This window comes from Xyrauchen texanus, chromosome 2, assembly GCF_025860055.1.
Source record: "Xyrauchen texanus isolate HMW12.3.18 chromosome 2, RBS_HiC_50CHRs, whole genome shotgun sequence".
In the NCBI taxonomy this organism is placed as follows: domain Eukaryota; kingdom Metazoa; phylum Chordata; class Actinopteri; order Cypriniformes; family Catostomidae; genus Xyrauchen; species Xyrauchen texanus.
The window spans coordinates 10,813,804-10,838,606 of NC_068277.1; the positions used below are offsets into that span (position 1 = coordinate 10,813,804).

At 36.6% G+C, this 24,803-nt stretch overlaps 2 protein-coding genes across 3 annotated transcripts in view; one reads left to right on the top strand and one right to left on the bottom strand.

Moving 5' to 3' along the window:
* The window catches only part of dhx38 (DEAH (Asp-Glu-Ala-His) box polypeptide 38), a 37,692-nt gene extending 29,213 nt beyond the window's left edge, over nucleotides 1–8,479 (top strand). For both annotated transcript variants that reach the window (XM_052150791.1, XM_052150799.1), the window contains one exon: nucleotides 7,115–8,479. In XM_052150791.1, coding sequence (XP_052006751.1) covers nucleotides 7,115–7,199 — 85 coding nt within the window. In that variant the 3' untranslated portion in view covers nucleotides 7,200–8,479. The remainder of the gene's footprint in view (nucleotides 1–7,114) is intronic.
* Nucleotides 8,480–16,580: 8,101 nt separating this feature from the next.
* Nucleotides 16,581–24,803, bottom strand: part of LOC127652640 (polyamine-modulated factor 1-binding protein 1) — a 33,883-nt gene continuing 25,660 nt past the window's right edge. Inside the window, exon 16 of the mRNA XM_052138902.1 lies at nucleotides 16,581–16,882. Within this exon, the coding sequence (XP_051994862.1) occupies nucleotides 16,880–16,882 (3 nt within the window). The 3' untranslated portion in view covers nucleotides 16,581–16,879. The remainder of the gene's footprint in view (nucleotides 16,883–24,803) is intronic.

Here is a 24,803-nt window from a genome sequence, read left to right on the forward strand (position 1 = left end):
CACGTGACCTCGATCGGATGCATTTCAGAGGGATATGGTAACTAACAGATATTTAACAAATAAGTGCGCTAAATACCTATAACATCTTATTGCACAAAACTGTCAAAGAAATAAGAAAGGCTCAAATACAGAGCGACACTTAACCACATATGCGGATCCATGATGCACTTTAATGCAACCGTAGCACTTCGAGTCACTGGACGATCCTTGCTCTGCATTTAAAACCTCATTTACTTTGTTAGCTTGCTAGATAACATTTAAATCAGCAGACTTCGCAACAACAATTGGAACGGTTCACTTGTATCTCATACAATTAAATGTTTAACTTTGCAAGGCATGAAACAACATGAACATGTTTAACACTATAACAGGGTGAGTTAAAATGGGAAAGGAGAATATTACTGGACGAATCATCAAAGTAATATTTAATGAACCTTAAACAAAAAGACACAAACATAAACGCACAAATGGCAGCTGTGTGTGGCTCTCTCTCTCATGAACTGCCACATTTGGCTCGTCTTTATCCCTCTCCTCGGCTGATTAGCCCATTTGGGGTCCAACCCCAAGGCCCGACCCCATCCTCCTCATCACAAATGCAAAATGTAGTGTCATACTGGCCTGATAGGGGAGTCCTTACTCTTAAGTGCTGGAGTCACTTCCTCACCTTTAAAGGAATATTCTGGGCTCAATACAAGTTAAGCTAAATCGACAGCATTTGTGGCATTATATTGATTATCACATAAATTCATTTTGACTTGCCCAAGCAAAAATATTACAGTGGGTTACAGTGAGGCACATTCAATGGAATTGAATGAGGCCAATCCTTAAAAAATACACGTGTTCATATGTTTTTGTGATAAAATCGCTTGCTAACCTTTTCTGTGTAAAGTTATATCCAATTCTACAACTTTGTTGCCACGACGACATAACGTAAAAGCCTAAAATGACTGGTAAGATGATGATTTAAACAACTTTACAGCTCAAATATTCATGAGTTTTCACTGAAGAATTTATGTTAGTGCTTTTATGAAATTATAAGTTTCACATTTCTGCATTTTAAAGGGGTCATGAAGTATAATTTTATTATCTTACCCTGAGGTCCACTGATAATATAATAATTTTTTGCACCAAAACAATCATAATTTAGTAATATATGAAATATTTCCACCGTTTTTGTAAACACCCTCAGTTATGATTGGCTAACAGCGTGCTGCCCCTTGAAATCAGCCATATTTGAAACTCAATCAGAAGAGAAAGAACAAGCTCCACAACATTATTAAAGTAAATTTCAGGGTTTATACACAACGTACATCCAACATATTGCATCTGAATGTATTAAACCGCTCATCTCAATCACAGCAGCACCATAAACTATCAAAAAATCATGACATTTGAAATATTCATGAACGTTTATTTACTTTTTTGATCGGGTCAAAGTGTTTTTAACTGCCCCATTCTTCAATAACAGTTCCTTTGCAAAGCTTGAATCGCATTATGTCTGGTTCCCAAATAATCCACGCTGATATTATCCAAATAAAACTCACACACATAATCCAAAGCACGGTGAAATGACACACATACATACTGTCGGCACACTGAGGTGCACATCACCGGAAACACATCGAAACAGTCAAAGATGCCCATGTAGTCTGCTTACATACACCAACAATTACAAATTGTGCAGAAGAATGCATCCATTAACGACAACAAGAGGCAGAAAATCGCTTCTTCCTTTCAGAGTTGTAACTTGACACTGCGTCTTTTAACAGTGGCGAGAAACATGGAAGCTGTCAAAGAGTCTGTGTAGTTCATGTTCATATACAAAATAATTCAAAATAGTCCAGATGGGTCCCATTTGTGTTCAGGAATAGTTAGCCACACAAGGCCTGCTCTCTTGACTTGAACAGTGGGCGGGGCCAAGGGTGCAATGACGCATGTTGTGTGTTGTGTAAATAGAAATGAGCAATGTTTTGTGATGTCACAAACACACAGATTTCAGAACAAGACATTTCAGCAGGGTGGCAACTATAAATGATCTTTTTAGACTGGGGAGGAAGTCTGAAATTTACAGTATATTTTTATAGTACAATTAACTCTTACATGTCTAAATATAAAGGAAAATTTGATTCTCCATTTCAAGACCCCTTTAAACCCTACCCTGCTTTAAAAAAACAAAACAAAGGACGGCTAGTCTAAATCAACATTTATGCCTCAAATGCTGTTGTTTTAGCTTAACTTGTATTGAACCGGAATATTCTTTTAAAATGACTGCTCGTGTTCTACAAAATCTGAATCATCCTATTTAGAAAGAATTAATCAAAAGGCTGCCACGCTGAAATACTAATGCCGCAATTTTTGGGAAGACAATTATCCCCCTCTATCGCTCCCCTCTCTGATACTGACTCCATCTTTCTTGTCTCTTTCCTCACTTACCATCATCTTGTCTTCTCTGTGATGAGCTTTTTCTCACCTCCCATCTCCACAATTGAGAAAAAGAAATAATATTGACTTCTGGCTGACCTCTATTACTGTAGCAATTTAAATTATGCCACCACAGACGGGGAAGAGAGACAGACGCTAATTTTCAGACTTATCCAGGAAATTAATTTTACACACACCTGTCAGCTCCACAAAAGCGGGAGATATGTTCTGAGCAATAACACTTTATTAATTAATCAGGACTTTTATCTCTGTATCAAAGCCTTGGGATGACTGTCTGTGTGATGGACGTCCTGACAATAATCACATTAAAAGCGGGGATTAGACTTTTGATTTGCATGATGGGGAGATGGATAATTAAGGTGCCGGCCTCCCTCTTGAGTTCTGATGCCTTCATGTGGTTTTAAATAAGCTGATAGGAAGATTCTGTCTGATCTGCTGATGAGATCAGAGCTTGTGTGACCTCACATGACCCATATAGCACCCACAGGACAGTGCTGTGTTCTCTTTAGAGAGGAAAAAGAGATTTGTGGCATAGTACTGCCTCAAATCCTTCTTTTTCTTTAATAAAAGCAAAAATCTGTGTTCCAGTGAGGTACTTACAATGGAAGAGAATGGGGGCCAATCCGTAAACATTAAAATACTTACTCGCTGTTTCAAAAGTATAGCCACAAGACATAAATAGTACATGTGTTAACTTGATTTTAGTGTAAAATAGCTTACTAACCTTTTTTGTGTAAAGTTATTGCCAATTTTACAACTTCGTTTCCATGATGATATAATGTCAACAAATCCTAAAAACATCAGTAAAAATGACAATTTAAACAACTTTACAGCTCAAAGAATACATGAGTTTAACAGAAGAATAAAAGGGCTTTCATAAAATTATTTGCTTCACATTTCCACCTTTTAAACACAATAAAAATTGTCTACGTTCACTTCCATTGTAAGTGCCTCACTGTAACCTCGATTTTTGCTATTTTTAAAAGAAAAGGAGGGATGAGTCAAATATGTTTAAAAACATTTTTTTGTGGTAATTGACATTGCTTATTTTGTCTGCGTTACCTGAATGCTATTTATGTCTGATAATTTTGAAGAAGTGAAGAAGTACTCGTTGCTACAGACGGTAGCTACTTTTGTTGTTTGTGAAAAATCTGTTGATAAAGCATTATCCCGATGTAATCTGTTCCTGCGTTGAGACCAGCAAGCTTTTGGGGCTGGTGCAGTACCAGGTTTTTAGCCCTGGAACGGCCTTTTGTGTGGTGTAAATGAGCGGAACAGTTCAAGAATTCGCACTGGCCCAGGAACTCAAACCTGAACCATATCGGTGGAAAATCGCTCGTATGACATCCTGATCCCTAGATATGTGTGGGGACTTTTTCAATAGAAGTCTATAGGATTTTTCACTCATCCATTTAAAGATTATTTGTCATGTACACAAAATGTCAGTGGCAATTGTACATTGAAATGCTTGTAGTGAGGCGTAGGTACACTACAGCTGTGCAAAAAACAACAAAAACAAGGTAAAGAGGGGAGGAAAGAGATTATTTGCAAATACTAAAAATATATAGAATATGCAGAATATGTGAGTAAGTATGTATGCCTAGTTGGTATGTAAGTGCAGATCCTAAACTGTAAATATGTAAATTGGAATATGTGCAGGCCCAATAAGTGAACGAGTGCAAAATGTAGTAAATAAATAGTGGCTATAATGTGTAATAAATATGATCAATTAAATGCTATGTTCATGTTTATATCTACTGTATTCTACAAAGTCTTTTTTCTTAACCCAAACCATATGGTTGCATGAAATTTTGTCCCAAAACAAGAAGATAGCAAACTCCCTTTAACAAGCTGCATGATTTGAGCTAACATTCATGTTCTTAGCAAAAACGGTGCTGGACGAGGTACATGTCAAAATTTAATGCTTAGGGTTAGGGGTTTTATAATGGAGTGCTGTTAATTTTTCAGATTTTCTTCCGGCAGAAAATAAAACAGCCATCAAAAAACGCTTAGACTTACATTAAAGGATGAACCTGAAGCATATCTAGGGACAAGAATATTTTAGAGGCTCGGGAGTGGGCTCATAGCCAGTAAAAAAAACACCTAGCGCACCATAGCAACTGCATGGCAACACACTAAAACCACCCACAACACCTTAGCATTGTAAATCAAGTTAATTTCAAAAAATGTTATATTGCTATATCACTTTTGGATAACTTTATAAAAAAATAAAAAAGGGAGAGTATAGCAGGCAGCAGAAAGTAAAGTAAAGTGAGGTGAGTGAGGGTGATGGAGGTGTGAGTTGAGTCTGTGCTGGAGGAGGATAAGGGTCGTGGCCTGATGGATGTAATTGCTGGCGGTGTGAGGAGGGGAGCGATGTGCTGCACTGTAATTAAAGATGATAGATCGTCCTGTCAGCTACATCAGACCTGTGTACCGCAGGTCCCCACAGAGACAAACTGTCCTTTTCTTTCTCCTCTAACCTCCTCGTCACCACTCTGTCTAATCTGTTCATTCAGTCTTAGAGCCAATTTACAACTTCTGTTGTTGCGTGGAAATATCATGGAATTTTAAAACAGTTTTTTTTCAGGCCTGGAAAAGTCATGGTAATTCATTAAAACGTGTCATGGACATTTCTATAATATACAATATACAGTTGAAGTCAGATATTTACATGCACTTAGGTTGAAGTAATTAAAACACATTTTTTAATCACTCCACAGTTTTAATATTAGCAAACTATAGTTTTGACAAGTCGTTTAGGGCGTCCACTTTTAGCATGACACAAGTATTTTTTCCAACAATTATTTACAGACAAATTGTTTCACATTTAATTGACTAGCACAATTCCAGTGGGTCAGACATTTACATTAAGTTAACTGTGCCTTTAAGCAGCTTGGAAAATTCCAGAAAATTGTGTCAAGCCTTTAGACAATTAGCTTCTGACTGTAGGTGTACTGAATTGGAGGTGTACCTGCTGTTGTATTTTAAGGCCTACCTTCAAACTCAGTGCCTCTTTGCTTGACATCAAGGGAAAATCAAAAGAAATCAGCAAAGACCACAGAAAATATTGTGGACCTTCACAAGTCTGGTTCATCCTTGGGAGCAATTTCCAAATGCCTGAAGGTACCACGTTTATCTGTACAAACAATACTACGCAAGTAAAAAAACATGGGACCATGCAGCCATCATACTGCTCAGGATGGAGAAGCATTCTGTCTCCTAGAGATGAACGTAGTTTGGTGCGAAAAGTGCAAATCAATCCCAGAACAACAGTAAAGGACCTTGTGAAGATGCTGGAGGAAACCAGTATACAAGTATCTATATCCACAATAAAATGAGTCCTATATCGGCATATCATATTAGGCTGCTCAGCAAGGAAGAAGCCACTGCTCCAAAACCCCCATAATAAAGCCAGACTACTGTTTGCAAGTGCACATGGGGACAAAGATCTTACTTTTTTGAGAAATTTCCTCTGGGTTGATGAAACAAAAATTGCACTTTTTGGCCATAATGACCATTGCTATGTTTGGAGTAAAAAGGGTGAGGCTTGCAAGCCGTGGAACAGCATGTTGTGGGTGTGCTTTGCTGTAGGAGGGACTTGTGCAATTCACAAAATAGATGGCATAATTTACATTTACATTTATGCATTTGGCAGACGCTTTTATCCAAAGCGACATACAGTGCACTTATTGCAGGACAATCCCCCTGGAGCAACCTGGAGTCAAGGGCCTTGCTCAAGGGCCCAACAGTGGCATCTTGGTGGTGCTGGGGCTTGAACCCCCGACCTTCTGGTCAGTAACCCTGAGCCTCAACCACTGAGCCACCACTGCCCCATTCCACATAATGAGGAAGGAAATTTATGTGGATATATCGAAACAACATTTGCAAATGGGTCTTCCAAATGGATAATGACCCCAAGCATACCTCAAAAGTTGTGGCAAAATGGCTCAAGGACAACAAAGTCAAGGTATTGGAGTGGCGATCAGTCTGACATCTGAAAAACTGAAAAAGTGTGTGCGAGCAAAGAGGCCTACAAACCTGACTCAGTTACACCAGTTCTGTCTGGAGGAATGGGACAAAATTCCAGCAACATATTGTGAGAAGATTGTGGAAGGTTTCCCAAAATGTTTGACCCAAGTTAAACAATTTAATGGCAATTCTACCAAGTACAAACAAAGTGTATGTAAACTTCTGACCCACTGGTAATGTGATGAAAGAAAGAAAGGCTAAAATAAATAATTCTCTACTTATTCTGACATTTCACATCCTTAAAATAAAGTTGTGATCCTAACTGACCTAAGACAGGGAATGTTTTCTACATTTAAATGTCAGGAATTGTAAAAAACTGAGTTGTTGTAGCCAAACGTATTTGGCTAAGGTCTATGTGAACTTCAACTGTATACAGATACTATATATACAGATACTATATATATATATATATAGGGAGACTGGGGCTAGTTGTCCAGATTTTTACATTAGTGAAAGTCTTCACTAAAAAAGAGCTAATGCACATTTTCATTGATTTTGCCCAGGGAAAAATGGTCATTAAAAAGTAGTTGAATTTCATCGCTCAAAAAGAATAGGAACCCTGCATTATATTAAACTTTTGGCACATTATGTTAAAATGTAACCTTCTAAAGTAACATCTCATTTGTTGGTTTCCAAACAGGTCAACGAAGATCTGCACTCCAGGAAGGAGAGAAGACACGACGCCTATGACACCAAAGCGAACACCTGCACGATTTGGCTTGTAGTGTTTAGTATCAAAAATGTAACAAACATAATATTGCAAATATGTTGTAATGCTCATAATGTTATTAGGAGATGGTATAATTGCTACTATCAATTTAATTTATTTAGAAATGATCATCACAGTGCTTGTCACATGCAGTTCCCTGGGTTGACCAGCAGTAGGTGCAATTGTTTAAGAAGAAAATTCTCTTCGCTTCAAAGTGATTTGCCTCACTTGAATAAAAAGTGGATGCTAGAAATACAAATGCAATTGATTTTACATTTAAGCAATGGTTTAAAAACAAACAACTGTGTTATTCATGAATATTCTTGCCCAAAATTATCCAATGTGACATTCACAAAAAAAAAAAACACAAAAAAAAATCAGCTTTATTATTTTTAATTAGAATAAAAATGTCATTTTTTCCAGTGGTTTGTGTAAAAAAAAGAGCAGCATTTCTTCATAGACTGCTGTAATATTCACATTGTCACATTTTGGCTTGTGAAATGTAGATGTTGTGCCGTTCTTTCACAGAACACAGAGCAGCCATGAATATTAACTTCCTGTACTTTGATAGGTCAGTCCCCTGTGGATGTACCATGTCTCTGTTATTCTGACAAAAACATTGCTAGAATATTTCATCATTTTGGTGGAATCAACACTGACCGGGGAGGGGTCGTATCCTGCACAGTCTTTGATGCAATTGGGCTTTAAATCATTGAACACATCTACTGTGCACAGACAGAGATGATATGCCTTCTGCTGTGAATTCACAAAAACTACAGAATAATTAGCCGCTTGCCACAGAGGGTCATTCTAATTTCCTTCTATATTGTCAGTGCTCGGATGCTCTGTTTACGTTTGTAATATTTGAGGTCCATTGAACCTCATCCTGTCAGTTTTCTTTTCTGATATATCTGTATATTGTGTTTATTGTCTGTTTGTCTGATATGCAGAAGTAGACATATGTTTAGACTAAAATGAAATGAACATGTTTTTGTAAAGTGGAAAGTTTACTTTATGTCTGATTTGTGTTGTATTGAATAGTTTTTGCTTTGTTACCTTTACTTGTATCGTGGTTAACGGAGCACTTCCCCAAGATAAATCACTGGTACATGTAGACATTTGTAACACTCTGCAGAGAGCCCGTAGCTCAGTGTCCTTGGGTAAAAAAAATAAATAAAAAAATGTTTTTGGCTTTCGAGTTATATACATCATACTGGTGAAAAATGCTTTGTCATGTTTAAATTTGGTTTAATAGTTTTGATTTGGAGAACAAATTGTCATTTGGAAATAAAATAATTTGCCATACAATATACTCACTATATACTATACAGTAGGTCTGCAATCAAATTTGGTAGGGTTTTACAACATGCACATGAAGACATTACACATACTTTTATACATTTAAAACATTAATTATGTTCATAAACATCTGTTCGCACTTCTGTGAACACTAAAAGGCCCCATAACGAGACATTGTAGGGGGAAAACAAGTGTTGCTTAGTGTGTGATTTGTGTATGTTAAAGAACAAGGAATTATTGACATTATTTTGAATTGAACACCTCCGTGAAAGGTGTTTTAAAAATAAAAGTAAACTAATTAGCAATGTGATTACTTTTCCTACAAAGTAATCAGTAATTTGATTACTTTAAATGAGTGATTTGCTATAGATCACTATTTTGAGCAACTTGCCTAATGACTCTACAAAGATTCAAAAACTTGTAGCTGAGTTAAGCCAAGTTGTCCAAACATACATCTACTCAGTCTTTCCTCTGGTTGAAAACACATACCTGGAGGGGTAGTTTGATCTGGATCCACCTGATCCATCTGATGAATGGGGTTCTGTAGGGAGGAGCTTTTACAAATTCAAGATGTCATCTTTGACTGGATCTCACAGGGCTGTCAGTAATCTTGTTATATGGCTTCATATGGTTAGCTGTTTTCCTTTGGCCAAAAATGTATTTTAGGTGCCATGCATTCATTTCCCAATTGTTAATTGGTTGTTATTTGTGTTTATTTATTCCATTACTTACAGAATTGGGGAAAATAACACCTGAAATATAATTCTGTATCACTTTTAGTACTGATCAAGTAGGGATGAGCTCACACAGACACAAACAACCACAATTGAATTATTCACAACAGCCAGGGGACATTTAATCAGATGTCCATCAGACAGAGAGGTGAGGGGTGAGCTAATACTCTCTGATTATAATTATGATAGATGACACTGCTTGACAAAATGATGTCATTTTCTTTGCTGCTGGCAGAGAATTTGTTTTCATTTTGAAAGGAATTACCATGAACATGAGGCCATGAGGAAGCCTTAAAGGAGCCATACATTGTTTTATTGAAAATGTAAAATTAACATTTCAGAGTGATGTTTTTGACTGCTTCCAGGAAGCTGAAACTATGAATAACTATAAAAATACTCTATGGACTAAAAAATAATAACACAATGCTTTCAGAAAATAGCTTATATGCAATATATATTATGAGCACATACATAAACAGGGTTTCAATTGAACCACTCTATTTTATCACTACTGACTAGCCGGGTCAATTATAACATCGGTAACACCATTAATTAAATGCATTGTTGTTGTTTTTCCAAGCAGGGCTAACAAATAAAATAGTGAGTATTTGCAATATATTAAAATATATAGCGATTTTCAGGAAGATGAAGCAATAGTTTTCATTTATTGGATATGGCTTACTTTCTAGCATTTGAATTTTTATACACCAATTAACAGGCGTGGACTGGCCATTGGGAAGTCCAGGAATTTTCCCGGTGGGCCGAATGGACCGCGATAAGCTGAAATAGGCCGCCACGTGTTATGACCCAACTCAACAACTTTTGGGCCGGTTTCTATGTAAAATCCCGGGCCGATTTTTCTTCCCAGTCCGCCCCTGCCAATTAATGAGCTTACTTAGCTATAACTTCAATGCTGCCATTAATTTAGCATTATTACATCACACTTTCTTCACAGTAAACAATGGTGCCAAAAGTGTCCCTTTGCGCTTCCTGGCAGTGATTTTACAAACGTATCTCACATGTGAGAATTTAAAGTTTTACCGGCGCGTTAATCCCCACGATAGTGAGGGTCATTCTGGTTGGATACCTACTGTATATATATATATATATATATATATATATATATATATATATATATATATATATATATATCAACAATATATAACAAGATTTGAGGTTCATGCTTAAAACAAGAAAAAAAAAATTTGCCAAATGAGTATGAAAAATAATCGAAGATTAGTTCACCCATAAATGTAATATCTGTCATCATTTACTAACCCTCATGTTGTTCCAAACAAGACAAAAATGAGATATTAGGAAGAGTTTAAACCTCAATCAACATTCACTTTCTTAAACATTATTATCTTAACACAATGACTTCTCTGAATAAAGGAAGTCTTGTGGGTTTGGAACAACATGAGGGGTGAGTAAATTATTACAACAATTAGATTTTTGGATGAACTGTACTTTTCTTTTATCTGAAAACAACAATAAGCAATTTGATAAGTGAAATTTATCTTCTTTTAAGGAAGTTGAAATATTTTTACTGGAAAACAATATAAATTCTGAATACTGAGGATTTTTTGCAGTGTGACCTCTTCCCTCTAATAAATGGTCTTTGGCGGAAGCCCCTCTCACCCACTTTAATGAGGCAAATCTCTGATATTGCCTGACATTTTCAAATCCTCTTCCTGAATGGCAGTTCCAGCAGTCATCTTTACAAGAGATTTCTGCTGAAGGTCTTTGTGATGATGAAGGGAATTATAATGGCCTTAGTGTCACTGTGAATGGGAGCCACTGGCTTTAGAGTAAAACCTCACCTCACAGATTGGCTCTGGGATCCCGAGATGTTTTGGGTCATAAGGCCTGTTCATTTTACAGTGGGTCTTAGAACAGATGCCTTCCGCTCCTCTCCGAGATTTAGGGTGACTAAAGAGGGAGGGATCATATCATGCATTTGTCAGCACCAACAAGGAGAAAAGAAAAAAAAGAGTGATTCTTCATCTCACTCCAACTTTCAATAGAAGCTGACAAGGTCTACTGTCAATACAAATCCTAAAAACAAAACAAACAGTAACACTTTACTATAAGGTTCCATTCCATGACATCATAATGCATAAGGTATCATGAACTAGTTATTAAAAATACAATTGTTCATTGTTATTTCATAGTGCACTAACTCATTTAAACATATATACATAAAACATATATTTTGTTTTTAAAAATGTATTACTATATGTTGAAATTAACATGGACTAAAATTAATAAATGCCATATAGGTAATTATTCATTGTAAGTTCATGTTAAGTAATGGAACCAAAAATCCCCTCATTTAATTAATTTTCAATTGTGCTTTCTAACAGTCAAGTTATAAATAAGACTGTTTTAAGTCAAGTCTAATACTAAGTTTGCCTTATTTGTTTCTAATAACACTAAAAGGAGGTAACCGGTCGGCCATAACCCAAAAATGGTTTGCAGGTCTGTTCTGATATCACTTTACAGCAGGGAAAATGCAAAAAATTTAACGCAATTATAACACTTTACAATAAGGTTTTATTTGTTAGCAAAGATAAATGCATTAATAATCAAGAACAATGTTTTTTTCAGCATTTATTCATCTTGGATAAGTAAATTGATCAAAATACAATTGTTCATTGTTAGTTCATAGTGCATAAACTTATGTTAATATATACAACTTTTAATGTTAAAAAAGTACATGTAGAAATGACCATATATACTGGTGGCCAAAGGTTTGGAATAACATACAGATTTTGCTGTTTCAGAAGGAAATTGGTACTTTTATTCACCAAAGTGGCATTCAACTGATCACAAAGTATAGTCAGAACATTACTGATGTAACAAACACCACATCACTATTTGAAAAAAGGTCATTTTTGATCAAATCTAGACAGACCTCATTTCTAGCAGTTGAACACAGCTGAATGCTATTTGGTTCATTAAATGAAGCTTAACATTGTCTTTGTGTTTGTTTTTGTGTTGCCACAGTATGCAATAGACTGGCATGTCTTAAGGTCAATATTAGGTCAAAAATGGCAAAACAGCTTTCTCTAGAAACTCATCAGTCAATCATTGTTTTGAGGAATGAAGGCTATACAGCACTTGAAATTGCCAAAAATCTGAAGATTGCATACAAAGGTGTACACTACAGTCTTCAAAGACAAAGGACAACTGGCTCTAACAAGGACAGAAAGAGATGTGGAAGGCCAGATGTACAACTAAACAAGAGGATAAGTACATCAGAGTCTCTAGTTTGAGAAATAGACGCCTCACATGTCCTCCGCTGACGGCTTCATTGAATTCTACCCGCTCAACACCAGTTTCATGAACAACAGTAAAGAGAAGACTCAGGGGTAAATGTGTTCATGAACTAACAAAGAACAATGATTTTCACACAATTTAGTAATCTTAGTTCATGTTAATTTGTTTTAGTTCATATTGCATTCACTAATGTTAACATTTACTTACTTTCTTACTATTTAAATTTTTAACTATTCATATTCAAATGTATTTATACATGTACAAATTGACATTAACCAAGATATAAAATACTGTAAAAGTTAATTGTTAGTTCATGGCAACTATTGCGTTAACTGATGGTTTCAAATACACCCTTACTGTAAAGTGTTACTAATGCAACTAACCAAATAATCTTGTATATTTAGGATCCGTTCAGACCAAACATGTTCTTGTATTAAAAAAGCTAACGCATTGAATTGAAGAGAATGCAGGTGTCTCGAATCAAGTTGTTTTGCCTTTTAAAAATGTGCGCAACCCTATGACAGACTTAAAAAGAGCCTATCTAGCACTTTTATATAGACTAACACAAAACAGTGCTGATGGACACGCTCCACTATTTTGCACCAAATTTGTCTCTTGGTAGAAGCTAGCCAATGTAGGTAGATGCCAACATGGACAGGTTGCTTGACGTGCCCTCATCCTCCCACAAAACACTTTGAGGACATTTTTGTTTAATTATATATGATGAACAATTTTTGTACCATGTTGGGATGGCACTTGATGTCCAATTGTAAAGTCAAATCTCATCTAATGCATGTACTGTATTCAAACTTGACACGTGAAGTAACATCAAATATCAGTTCTCTAGTGTATCATAACTGAACGCAATGCTCCAAATTTCAATATGCAAAAGTGTGAATTAGATTGGACTCTTTACTATACTTTTAAAATATCTTTTTTGTCATTTTTGGATCTTGACATCCCATGGTCACTATGTGAAAAATTATGCCATTTTCATTTTTGTGTGAGCTATGCTTTTACCATTTCATACATTGCAAATATACTTGATTTATTAAGCCTAGATTTACATTGACAGACTTGAATAATAACCAATGATTCTTCTGAAATGCTGCATGCAATCCATCATTGCCTTTTCTGGAACACAACCCCCCCCCCATAGATATGCATAAAAATAACAGTACTACACAAATGTAATAACCCAAGTATTACATATGCTAATCCTTCCTCATTATGTACTACATAATCACAAGCGTGTTTTGCATCTGATTACAGTTACATGTAGTAGCTTCAAGGCACAACCAGTGCTTGTGGAAGTCTTGTTACACTAGAATTGGCCTTAAACGCAGTGCTCTGGGAAATTCAGGGTATTAATAACAATTATTGGCGTCTTTTAGTTTCTACAGACACCTTAAGTGTTGCTTATTGACTGTTGCACTAGATAGAATGTTGCCTATTGATTTTAGTGGAGCAGAAAGAGGTGGCCCGCTCATCCCGTATGGGGAGAATTAAGCCCTGCTTGTCACTTAAGACACGTGGGGTTTAACTCCCATTGACTCGGAACACTTCAAACAAGCCCTCGCTGACAAACACTCCCAGCACACTCAATACTATGAATATGTGAGGGCAACATGCATTAATACAGTACAAGAAGGATGTACAATCTGGAGTGAATTCTTAAAGGCATCACATCCTAAAGTAGAAAATTAAAGCACAAGGTGTTTGACATTTTTACTGCTAATGTTAAATCGCAAGCCCTTGACATTTAATCACGTGCAGGATTTGAATTATAGACATCTAACGTTGAATTTTCTTGATACACACAATTACATTTGCACTTGTAAAAACATTCATTCTCGATATCACAAATGGAATTTTAACTAGTGCAAAACTGAATTATCTGTAACAACATTTTCACAAATAGAATTTAACAAGCTGGTTTATTCACTTCTGCTTTAAACACAATTAAAGATATCTATAATTAATATCTTACTCGTTAAAATTGTCATTTCACAAATCAGCAATGCACTACTAAAAATTATCATTTTTAATATCAATAATTACACTGTTACTACTGCAACTGTCTGTTTCTGATATCAACGGTTGAATTGCAATAAGTAAAAAAGCTCATTTCTGATATCAGTAATTTGGTTTTCACTAGTGGCAATGCTAATTTCAGACTTCTGTAGTGAGATTGAAAGTAGTAAAAAAGCTTTTTAGATATCTTTAATTACTTCCCAATTTATTGATATTTGAAATCCATTTCCAGACCTGTAAAATAAATCTAACATGTTCAAATACATTTACAGCTATCATAGGCATCTGGAATTGCGTTTTAAATCAGTGTGAATGACAGATCACTGTGAAATTCTACTAGTGTAAAAGCAGTTACAGATATTAACAATTACATTTTTAACAAGTTGAAATGATATTTTTTATATTTACATTTACTATTCATTTGGCAGACGCTTTTATCCAAAGCGACTTACAAAAGAGGAAAACATAAGCGAATCATCTGAAGGAGACAGTGGTACGAAAAGTTTCACTATCATCAGAATAGTAAACAAAACAGATTTAAGTGCAACAAGAAATGTAAATAATATATATATATATTTTTTTTAGTGACCGGTTCAGTGCTTTTGGAAAAGACGTGGTTTTAGCCGTTTTTTGAAGATAGAGAGTGAGTTAGCTTCCCGGATTGAGTTGGGAAGGTCATTCCACCACCGTGGTATGATGAAACTGAAAGTCTGGGAAAGTGTTTTGGTGCCTCTTTGTTTTGGTATGACAAGGCGACGTTCCTTAGCCGACCGCAGGCTTCTGGTGGGAACGTAGCTCTGCATAAATGTTTTTAGGTATGCTGGAGCAGACCCAGTGACTGTTCTGTATGCCAGCATCAGGGCCTTGAATTTAATACGTGCATGAACCGGCCAAGAATTTACGTTTTTTTTAGTGCAAATGTAACTACTGATATAAAAATGAGCACATTCACTGGTAATAATTCCATTCCTGGTATCAAGAAAAAGCATTTTTACTAATGCAAATGAAATTGTTGATATCTATAATTCATATCGTGTACATGATTAAATGTCGAAAGGGCTTGCTACAAAAAATAGGATTGTGGGTATTGCGGAGTTATTATTTTAATTGCTTTATTTAATGCTTACTTGCAAATGCAAAACTTACAAATGTACCAAAGGTACCACTGTATAGACTGATTTTTGTTTAGACAGAATGCATGTAAAATGCAGAGAGTATAAGGAATGGCATTAATTCATCATTTAAATATGCCATTAATGCGAGCTGACTGACTGAACATGACACGTTACTGAAAACTTTCCATTGCATATGATGTAATATCTATTGGAATATAATGTATTAGACACTCATTTATATGAGGCATTTTTTATGCACATACAAATATGATTTTTACCTTTAAGTTTTCACAACCACAAACTATACAGAACTATAACTGAAGCACATTGTAAACTTGAAATGCATTATAATTTACACATGGTCAAATCTAGAAACTAAAAACGTAGCAGATAGAAAATATCTCACAGTTAATTTACATTAAATATAATCAAATAATTCTATATCAACACATTTCATTTAATTTGAAGAAATTCTGGAATATTTCAGTAGTCAAAGGTTTAGCGCAGAGCACTAAAGTTATTTTAAGTCTTATCAACATAAATTAGGCATGAATTAGTGACTGGATTAAAAGAAAACTTCTTGATTTGAATTCATTTAATGATTTGATCTTTAAACCTCCTTTAAAAGAACCATTAGAAGTATAGTAAGCAATCAGTTGTCATGATTATCAACGTTTTTCCTAAACTCTGGATTATCAGCGTTTATTATTTACAGGCCTATTGAGTCTGTCAATCTATTTCATTCAGACTAAAACAATAATTTGCCTTTTTAAAATTTGATGTACACACTTTAGCCCACCTTAAATCATACCAGTCTGATTTAGCAGTGTTTGTCTCACAGATCTAGATAATGTGAATGTAGCTCAGCTTCACCAGCATACACCTAAATCCGACCACAATTGGCCTCGGCACAGACAGATGAAGACTGGACGGCAAACTTGGACAGACAGATGAAGACTGTAGCTTTAATAGCTCTATTGTAATTGTGCATGTACTGTAAACATACTGAGAAATTGAGAAAAGATCCAAGATATTGTTTGGTTTTGGACATAAGGTGTGTAAAAAAGTTCTGTAGCAACAGACGAGTCTTTTTAGTGACCTTCTCTCCAAAGGTTTCAAGGCACTCTATGAAATACAGGAAGATCCTGCAACAGGCACTTGCAGAGGCAGGCACACACTTAAGCTGCAGTTGGTCAGGAAGTGCTTTCTTCTTCTTAATCTGGCTCTTTGACTGTTCACTGTAGGAAGCAAGCACAATGCAGTGGATTAAAAAACAAAATCCGGTATGCCCTGAAGATCTTCAAAAAATATGAAGGTGCTCTTGAATGAGAAAATAATAATCCAAAAAGAAAAAAGGAAAACCAAGGCACACTTCCAGATCAAAAGTACAGTTAAAAAGCCTTTATTGCCAATGGCTATACCAATAACAGTTAAAATCAGTGGGAAAAAGAGTGCAAACCTACGTGTATTGGCAAAAATGCCTTCTTCAGGGTGCAACCTACAACACACAAAAGTGACTTAAGAAAAGACTCTCACTTCATTATTACTAAATTGGGCACACCTGCTCAGAAGAAATCATTAACACACATCATTTAGTGTCAGAAATCCACTAGGTGGAGTATATCTAGGTTCTTATATCATAGTAAATGATGTCTCTTTGTAATAATATTTTTAAATGATCCCCACCTTGTATGTTTTTTATCTGTTTCTAAAGCTTCCACTATAGGACTACCAAAGTTTCTATTGTGGGCTGCCTAAAAATGTCATTAATTTAATAGGATGCAATGGTTTTATTTTCAAGAACCTGATCGTACACAAAGCCATTACTGGTTTCAATTAACCTCAAACAGTAACTAATAAATGCTGAGATTGTCCATCAAATTAAGCAATGGGATCACACAGGAACTCGACATGTTGTCACCGAACGTTCCGGTTCCCTGACATCGAATCAATTCCACCAAATTACTAACTTGCATCAACTCAAATGTGTTTACCTTTTCCTGTGGCACTGATAGTGTGATAGAGACTCTGGATCTGGTTCCATAGAAACCAGGAAGTAATCGCATTCACATAATCAACGATGAGAGTGATTTGGAGGTTGCATTTTCTCCTCTAAGATAAAATGTTTACTCCACTAACACTAAGGGTTAGGGTTAAATTAGGGTTGGTAACGTTAAAGTTAGTTAGGGTTAGGGCATATGGTTAATAAAATATCCATTCCTGTTGACGTTATTATGCCAATCTATGGACATTTCACCCGAAAATTTAAGCTCACATGCGCCCATTTGTTCAAACACACTTCCAGCTTTGGCCACTGGGAAAGTGGTTTGAATTTCAGTAAGCAAAGACTGACTTAAGCTGAAGATCTTTCGACCTACTGTTGCCGAATTCATAGTGAACTGAAGCCAGTGTATTTTGTATTGATAGACTGTGGCCCTGAAATACTCTGGGCACTGAAGCCACACTTAAGATGTATGCAATTTCTTGCATTGTATAACAAAAAGTCTGCAAACAAATGATGCAAGAACTCGTGTCAATTTTAGCCAGTGTTTTGACATGACATATAAAAGGTGCCATCATTTTTAGTGGATGTATAAATGCTAAACGGTCTGCACTTATATAGTGCCTTTTTAACATTAGCGGTATTCAAAGTGCTTTACTCTGCGTCTCATTCTCCCATTCGCACACACATTCACACACTAATGACGGCAGAGCTGCCATGCAAGGTGCTAGCCTGCCACTGGGAGCAACTTGGGGTTCAGTGTCTTGCCCTGTGTGGGCTGGGAATTGAACCACCAACCCTGGGATTAGTGGACAACCCACTCTACCACCTGAGCCACAGACAAGCCCCAAGTATTACTTGTTGGGTAGAAGTGTGCTTTTAGTTTTCTAGCAATTTAAGATTTTTGTCTGGCGGATGATAAAATGGGGAAAAACCCTCATAGATTTACATTGAAGCAGGGACCAAAGCCAAAGACTTAGGGGTGGGCTCTTCAGACTTAACAACCATGCAGAACACCATAGAAACCACATAGCAACCATCCAGAACACACTAGCAGCTGCCTAGCAACATGCTAAAAACATAATTTATATTTCCTTCAGAAATAAAAAATAAAATAAAATCGAATTTTCATATGTAAACAAAAAGTTCTGCTTATATTCTATACAAGTAGCAAGTATTGTCTGGCTCTGGCTTCCCCCTCCTCTACTCTTCTTTAAACACACTGAGGGTCTGATCTCTATTGCATACAAGATGAAGGTCAAAGGCCATTGAAGTTATCCATGGAAAGTTGCCCAGATATAATGAGCACTCTCTATCTTGAAGAGTTCATCAGGGCTTTTAGTGAAGACTTGCGCTCTCTGTGGAAAACAATTCCAGCTTATTAACCAAATAGGTATCCTTTTTTGCACCGCATATCTTAGGCTGCATGTAAATTTCACCCTTTATTAAAAGTGAACATCTCTGGTGTCACAGTTCCCTGCATTCCTTCATTCCTCACCGCATGTGCCGGACAGCTTAGCATATACAATGGGCTTGTTGGCGACGTCAACAGCATGGCTAATGCGAGACCTTTTGTGCTGCTTAATTCCTGAAGGATAAACAGGCCCGTGCATGCAAAATTACTCAAACAAAGATCATTAGATGGCGAAATAATCAGCAGTATGAATAATAATCCACAGAGGTAGACATTATAACTTTTGAGCGAGCGAACAAGATAGATGTGGGTTCCATGGGAAACAAGCTTATCAAATAAAGCTCGGTAAATGTGCCCGGAATGAAATGAGTCAATCATTTTAATGTGCGAGAGACGCCCCGAGGAGAACAAATAAGCAATCACCACATCATGCAGGGAGAGCAAATGGACCTGCTGCACAATTAGGCAGGGTCATATTCGGCGAGGGCTGCGAGCACTCGATGCGTTAATGAGCTCTGTGCATGTCAGGGAAAGGCGGATGGAGAGAGAAACAGTTCAAGCCAGAATCAAGCGCCTACAACCACACCACTTATGGTGATATAGATTTAGTTCTTCATTAAAAGTCAGACTGATATTAAGATAAAGAGTACAAAATGACGTGCTGAAGACGCACGTGGCACCAAATGAGCTCAGCTGCGGGCAACAGGCTGACAGACAGCTAGTAAATAAGGGCAGTTAGCAGCAGACAAACACCCAGGTATGCCAGTCTCACCATAAGGCAGGCGAAACAGGCCCCATGGCGCAGGCTTTCAAAGCAAAGTCAAAGTTATTAAGTATTCAATCATATAAAAGGGAGAGGAAGGCGTGAAAGGTTGCAGACCAAAGCACTTTTGCTCCAGTGCATTAAGAGGCTATGGAGCCGCTCCAAGACTGCGTGAAAAGAAATAGATTGCCTCCCCAGAAGATGGCAGCTTCCCTGTACCCCCTCCTTTTTTTCTCTTTAATAACTGCAATCTGCTGTGAAAATCTAATCCCAAGTACTATTTACGCTGCACCCAGATAACTTCTGCTTGGAAAAGCGTACAATATGAATATTTCATTCCCCGATATCCAAATAAACATGGCAGGCTTTCCATCAATCAGGGGACGTTGCAAGAAGTGAACTGGAAAGTAGAAATTGCTAATGAATAGCGAGGTTTGGGGGAGGAAAGCATGTCTTGTAAAAGTGACTCTTTTATTTCTCCTCAAAAATGGATGCATTAGTAAAGAAGAGGAAGAAAAAAACAAGGCCGTAGCTAAGAGCACAGCTATAAACATCTCCACCGATGATCTTGATCAAGGCTTGCCATAAAACATGACCATATTTACCCTCCTCCACCACAGTGGTATAAACTCAGCCATCCATTTTTGATGGAGCGACTGAGGCTATTATAAGTTATTTATCACAACAAATCAAGCAGTGATACTGTTCTTGATTTACTAATAGCTGCATCTACTCATCCAAAGGCTCAAGCCCCTCTTCCCGTCCCTATGCACGCTTTCTGTTCCTCTAGGGGCATGAGCAGTACATCCATATACATTTTGTCTTGTATCTGTAAGCTATGTGTAAGGTCTCAGCAGATTTGTAAGGCCACACCTGGCCTAGCTCTGGTAATGACACTTAATGAAATCTGGGAATCCATGCATGCAGAACGAGCCCTGCAAGTCATAAATAAACCATACCCTGTGTGAGCATGCTGTTTGCTCTATTATCTATTTATTTGTATTTACTCTTTCTTAGAATACTGAAGGTATTTGGAGTGTTCGGGAACATTAGTTGAGCTTCACTTAGTTATCAAGTAATGGGCAGTAAGTGTGTCATTAGTGTTGTGGTTAAGAGGATAACATGGTTGTGTGCAATGTATAATTGAATTTGATTTGCGGTAACAAATGGGATGAGGAATTGTAATTCAAATTTTAATCTAAAGAAGTATAACTGAAATGGAATGAAATTCATATAATTGCTGTAAGAGTAGTTTTTAATAATAAATTTGATTTTTATTTGGTGTGAATTACCAATAATCATTTGTTTTCTGATATTTTAACTTACTCAAAAATACATAAAAAATGCAATTCACACAAAACGATTTCTTGAATACACCTATACACTTTGATGAAAATGTTTTTTTATTTTTTATTTCTGAGATCAAAGTTATTTTTGATATGTTTTCTCAGGGTTAAAGAAAAAAATGTGAATGTGAATGTCTATGTGGTTTTATAATTATTACAAAAACATCTAAAAGCTTAAAAAAAAGAAAAAAAAAATGTTGGTTTAAGCAGTTTGGAATAAAATTGTATTTTTATTTCTAAAAAATAAGCAGTTTGATTTTGTTTTAAAATCGTATCCATATAAAAAAAACAACTTTTGTCCATTAAATCGAAAAAACTAAAAATGAGTGAACTCATTTAGACCCTCATGGTTGTTTGTGAAGTTTCTAAAATGCATCAGACATTTTATGAAAAGGTAAATTTTGTTCAGGTCAAATAGAAAACAAATGCAAACACAAGAGAGGAAGTGTAATCAAGCTTCATATCAAGATAGCGCCTAGAAGACTGCAAGATTAATAGTAAAAAGGTTCCATATAGGTCTGTTCTCACCCAAAACTTACCATATCACTTCAGAAGTCATAGATTAAACAATATGAGTCTTCTGGATCACCTTTATGTAGCCTTTACGTCCTTTTTTAGGTTTGAGAGTGTTGATCCCATTGACTTGCATTGTATGGATATATTTACATCATATCTCCATCAAAATATCTTTGTTTGACTTCCCCAGAATAAAGAAAGTCATCCGAGTTTGATATGGTATAAGGGTAAATGATGAGAGAATAATCATCTTTAGGTGAACTATTCCTTTAAACATGCAACCTTGCGCCTTGCATGATTAGTCAAGAGAGTCATGGTCTGTGGTGCAATTAAATACTTGCTTCAGTGGCTCTTCAACTTTTATCATCTAAAACTTTGTAAGTAGCATAACTCGGTAAAGTCAGGCCAGAACAGGTCACTGACTTTCTTGCTCTTTCCCCACCATTAATTATGGAATAAGATGGGATGTGGGGCAGGTTCTGGACCTTGAGAACATACAGGGAGGAAAATTGATTCAACCCCGCAGAAAGGGCTCATCAGTACAGTCAACACCTCCTGAATGATTAGGTTCAGAACGGCAGATCCAGCCCTCGGCCTCCACCATGCCAAAAGTTCCCCAAATCATCTCTAAACTTTTCCTTTCCAATTTCACAAGTGTAAATCACATCAAAACCTATTACAGGAGATAAGCCTTTACCTACAGAGCTGGATCACTCCACAGTGAGAAGACAGACACTCCAGAATGAGATGGATAATGGTGACACAGACCTTCACTCTGGTTATAGGACACCTTTTTCTCTGAATCTGATAGAAATACCTACCAAATCACAACAAAGAAGGTCTCGCTGATGCTAGGTATAAGAATATGGGATAATAGAGAACATGATACATAGTGGAAGAGAGAAGGGAGAGACGGGGGAAATGGCCAGCATTGGGTCCTTTTGAAGTAGGGGAAATATCAGACTGAAATGGTGATTTGAGGGTTAACATTCAAATAAGACCTGTTTGCTTGGAACGGCACATGGCGCCGCCTGTTAGCCACAAAGTTGAATGTTAAAAATCCACCAAGGGAAGATTAAAAACTATAGCAAACATGTCCACACTAATCTGTTCAAGTTTGGCATGTGCAATTCCCAGTAATCTCCTCGTGGTGCAGTTACTCGCCTCAATCTAGGTGGCAGAGGACATTGCTCAGTGTCCTCCACTTCTTTTCACGTGACGTGCTGAGCACTTTGCCGCAGAGACATAGTGCATGTGAAGGCTTATGCTATAAACTATGGCATCCACTCACAACTCACCACGAACCCCAACAAGAGCGAGAACCACTATATAGTGACCATGAGGAAGTTAACCTACATTGCACTACCCACCCTAGCAACCGGGCCAATTGGATGCTTAGGAAGCCTGGCTGGAGTCACTCAGCACACCCTAGATTCGAACTCAGGTCTCCAGCGATGGTAGCAGTGTTGGGGAGTAGCTAACTACAAGTAGTGACGCTACTAACTTAACTACATTTTTCAGTAGCTTGACAGTAGCTCAGCTGCTTTTAAAACAGTGTAGCTTGACAGAGGTGAACTATTTTTTTCCAGCAAGTTCTGGTGTAGCGTGACAAAATGCTACATCATATTTTGGTCAGATTATAATTAATAGCCTTCTTTATTCCTTAGAAGCCAAACTTCTACCGGCAAAATGTCTGAAAAACGTGCAGCACATTCTGGCTGCTGCTCAGAATGAGGCTTCTTCTTCTTTTGTAATGGCAGATCACAAACTAAAATAGTGCATTACCACCATCTACTGTTAAATCAGGCAGCTTATTACGGCTCATTTAGATAAGAAGAGATTATGTAAAGCGAGCAACCACAGTTTGTTTACTTTTACAAGATGTACAGGTGCGGGTAAAACTGAAAATGATAAAAGAAAACCATTCTATTTTATAAATCAAAGAACGTTTCAGACACTTTGTTGTGTTGTAGACAACACAACAGCATATTTACCTTTACTTTGTTAATAAACGATTGGAAGTATCGATATTTCAAGTTGGACACATGCATCCTTATTATCCACGATGGAGCAAGAAATGGTGGCAGAATCGGAAGATGGTGAAACCAATTACCAATGGACTTATTTGTCCAAGTTCATGTCTCTTAAAGAATCGAACAGTAAAGGTTACACCTTTTGTATGTAATCTAAGCAAACCAAAGATTAAAACATTGTCTGCGTTGAAGACTTTAAGCTCAAATTTAAGGACACACATACAGATGAGTAATGTTAGTCATCATTTAACAAACTGATTAACTAGCCTGCTATATTGCACACTATTTAAAATGTCTATTTCTGTTTTAATTATAATGATGATGATTATTTTTGTTATTATTATTACTGGTTTGCTATTAACATTGTAAAAACAATTGTCTCATTAAGTAGCTTCAATGTAGCTAGCTACTTTTTGATGGTAACTTGTAGTGTAGCTAACTACTTTTTCAAAAGGGTAGCTTGACTGTAGCTTTTCAAACTACAATTTAAAAGTAGCTTAACCAACACTGAGTGGTAGACGGCAACCCTGTCCATTTTCAATTTTCTAACGCCATCTTTTCCCAAAGTATGTGGTTTTCGAAATTCCTACACTTTTGTGGAGAAAATCGCCATTACAGTGTGAATGAGAGGTGTAAACATGGCTAATCAATACGTTTTTTTTTTTATGAAAATGGATTAGTGTGGTCGTGGCCTAAAATTTTAGTTTGTTGATTCCGATCGTGTTCTTGCGTTAAAAAAATCTAGACGCAGACAACTTTAACATTTCTATTAACTTGAGATGGTATCTTAAAAACACATCACTCATATGCGATGACGCAATCGATTTGATATCCTTACACTCTCAAAATACTTATATATTTGTATATATTAGGGATCCCCCGATACCGATACTGGACTTGGAATTGGTTCAATACCGCACTCATGCACTTGTACTCGTACACATAATAAATGATCCGATACCATCCAACGTAATCATTGTGTAAACATTCAGATAACTAGTTAAAATCATGCTATGTCCTAGTGAGATTTTTTGACTGCAAAAGTTGCGATTTAATGAGATAAATATCTAGTTTGCGTGTGCTGC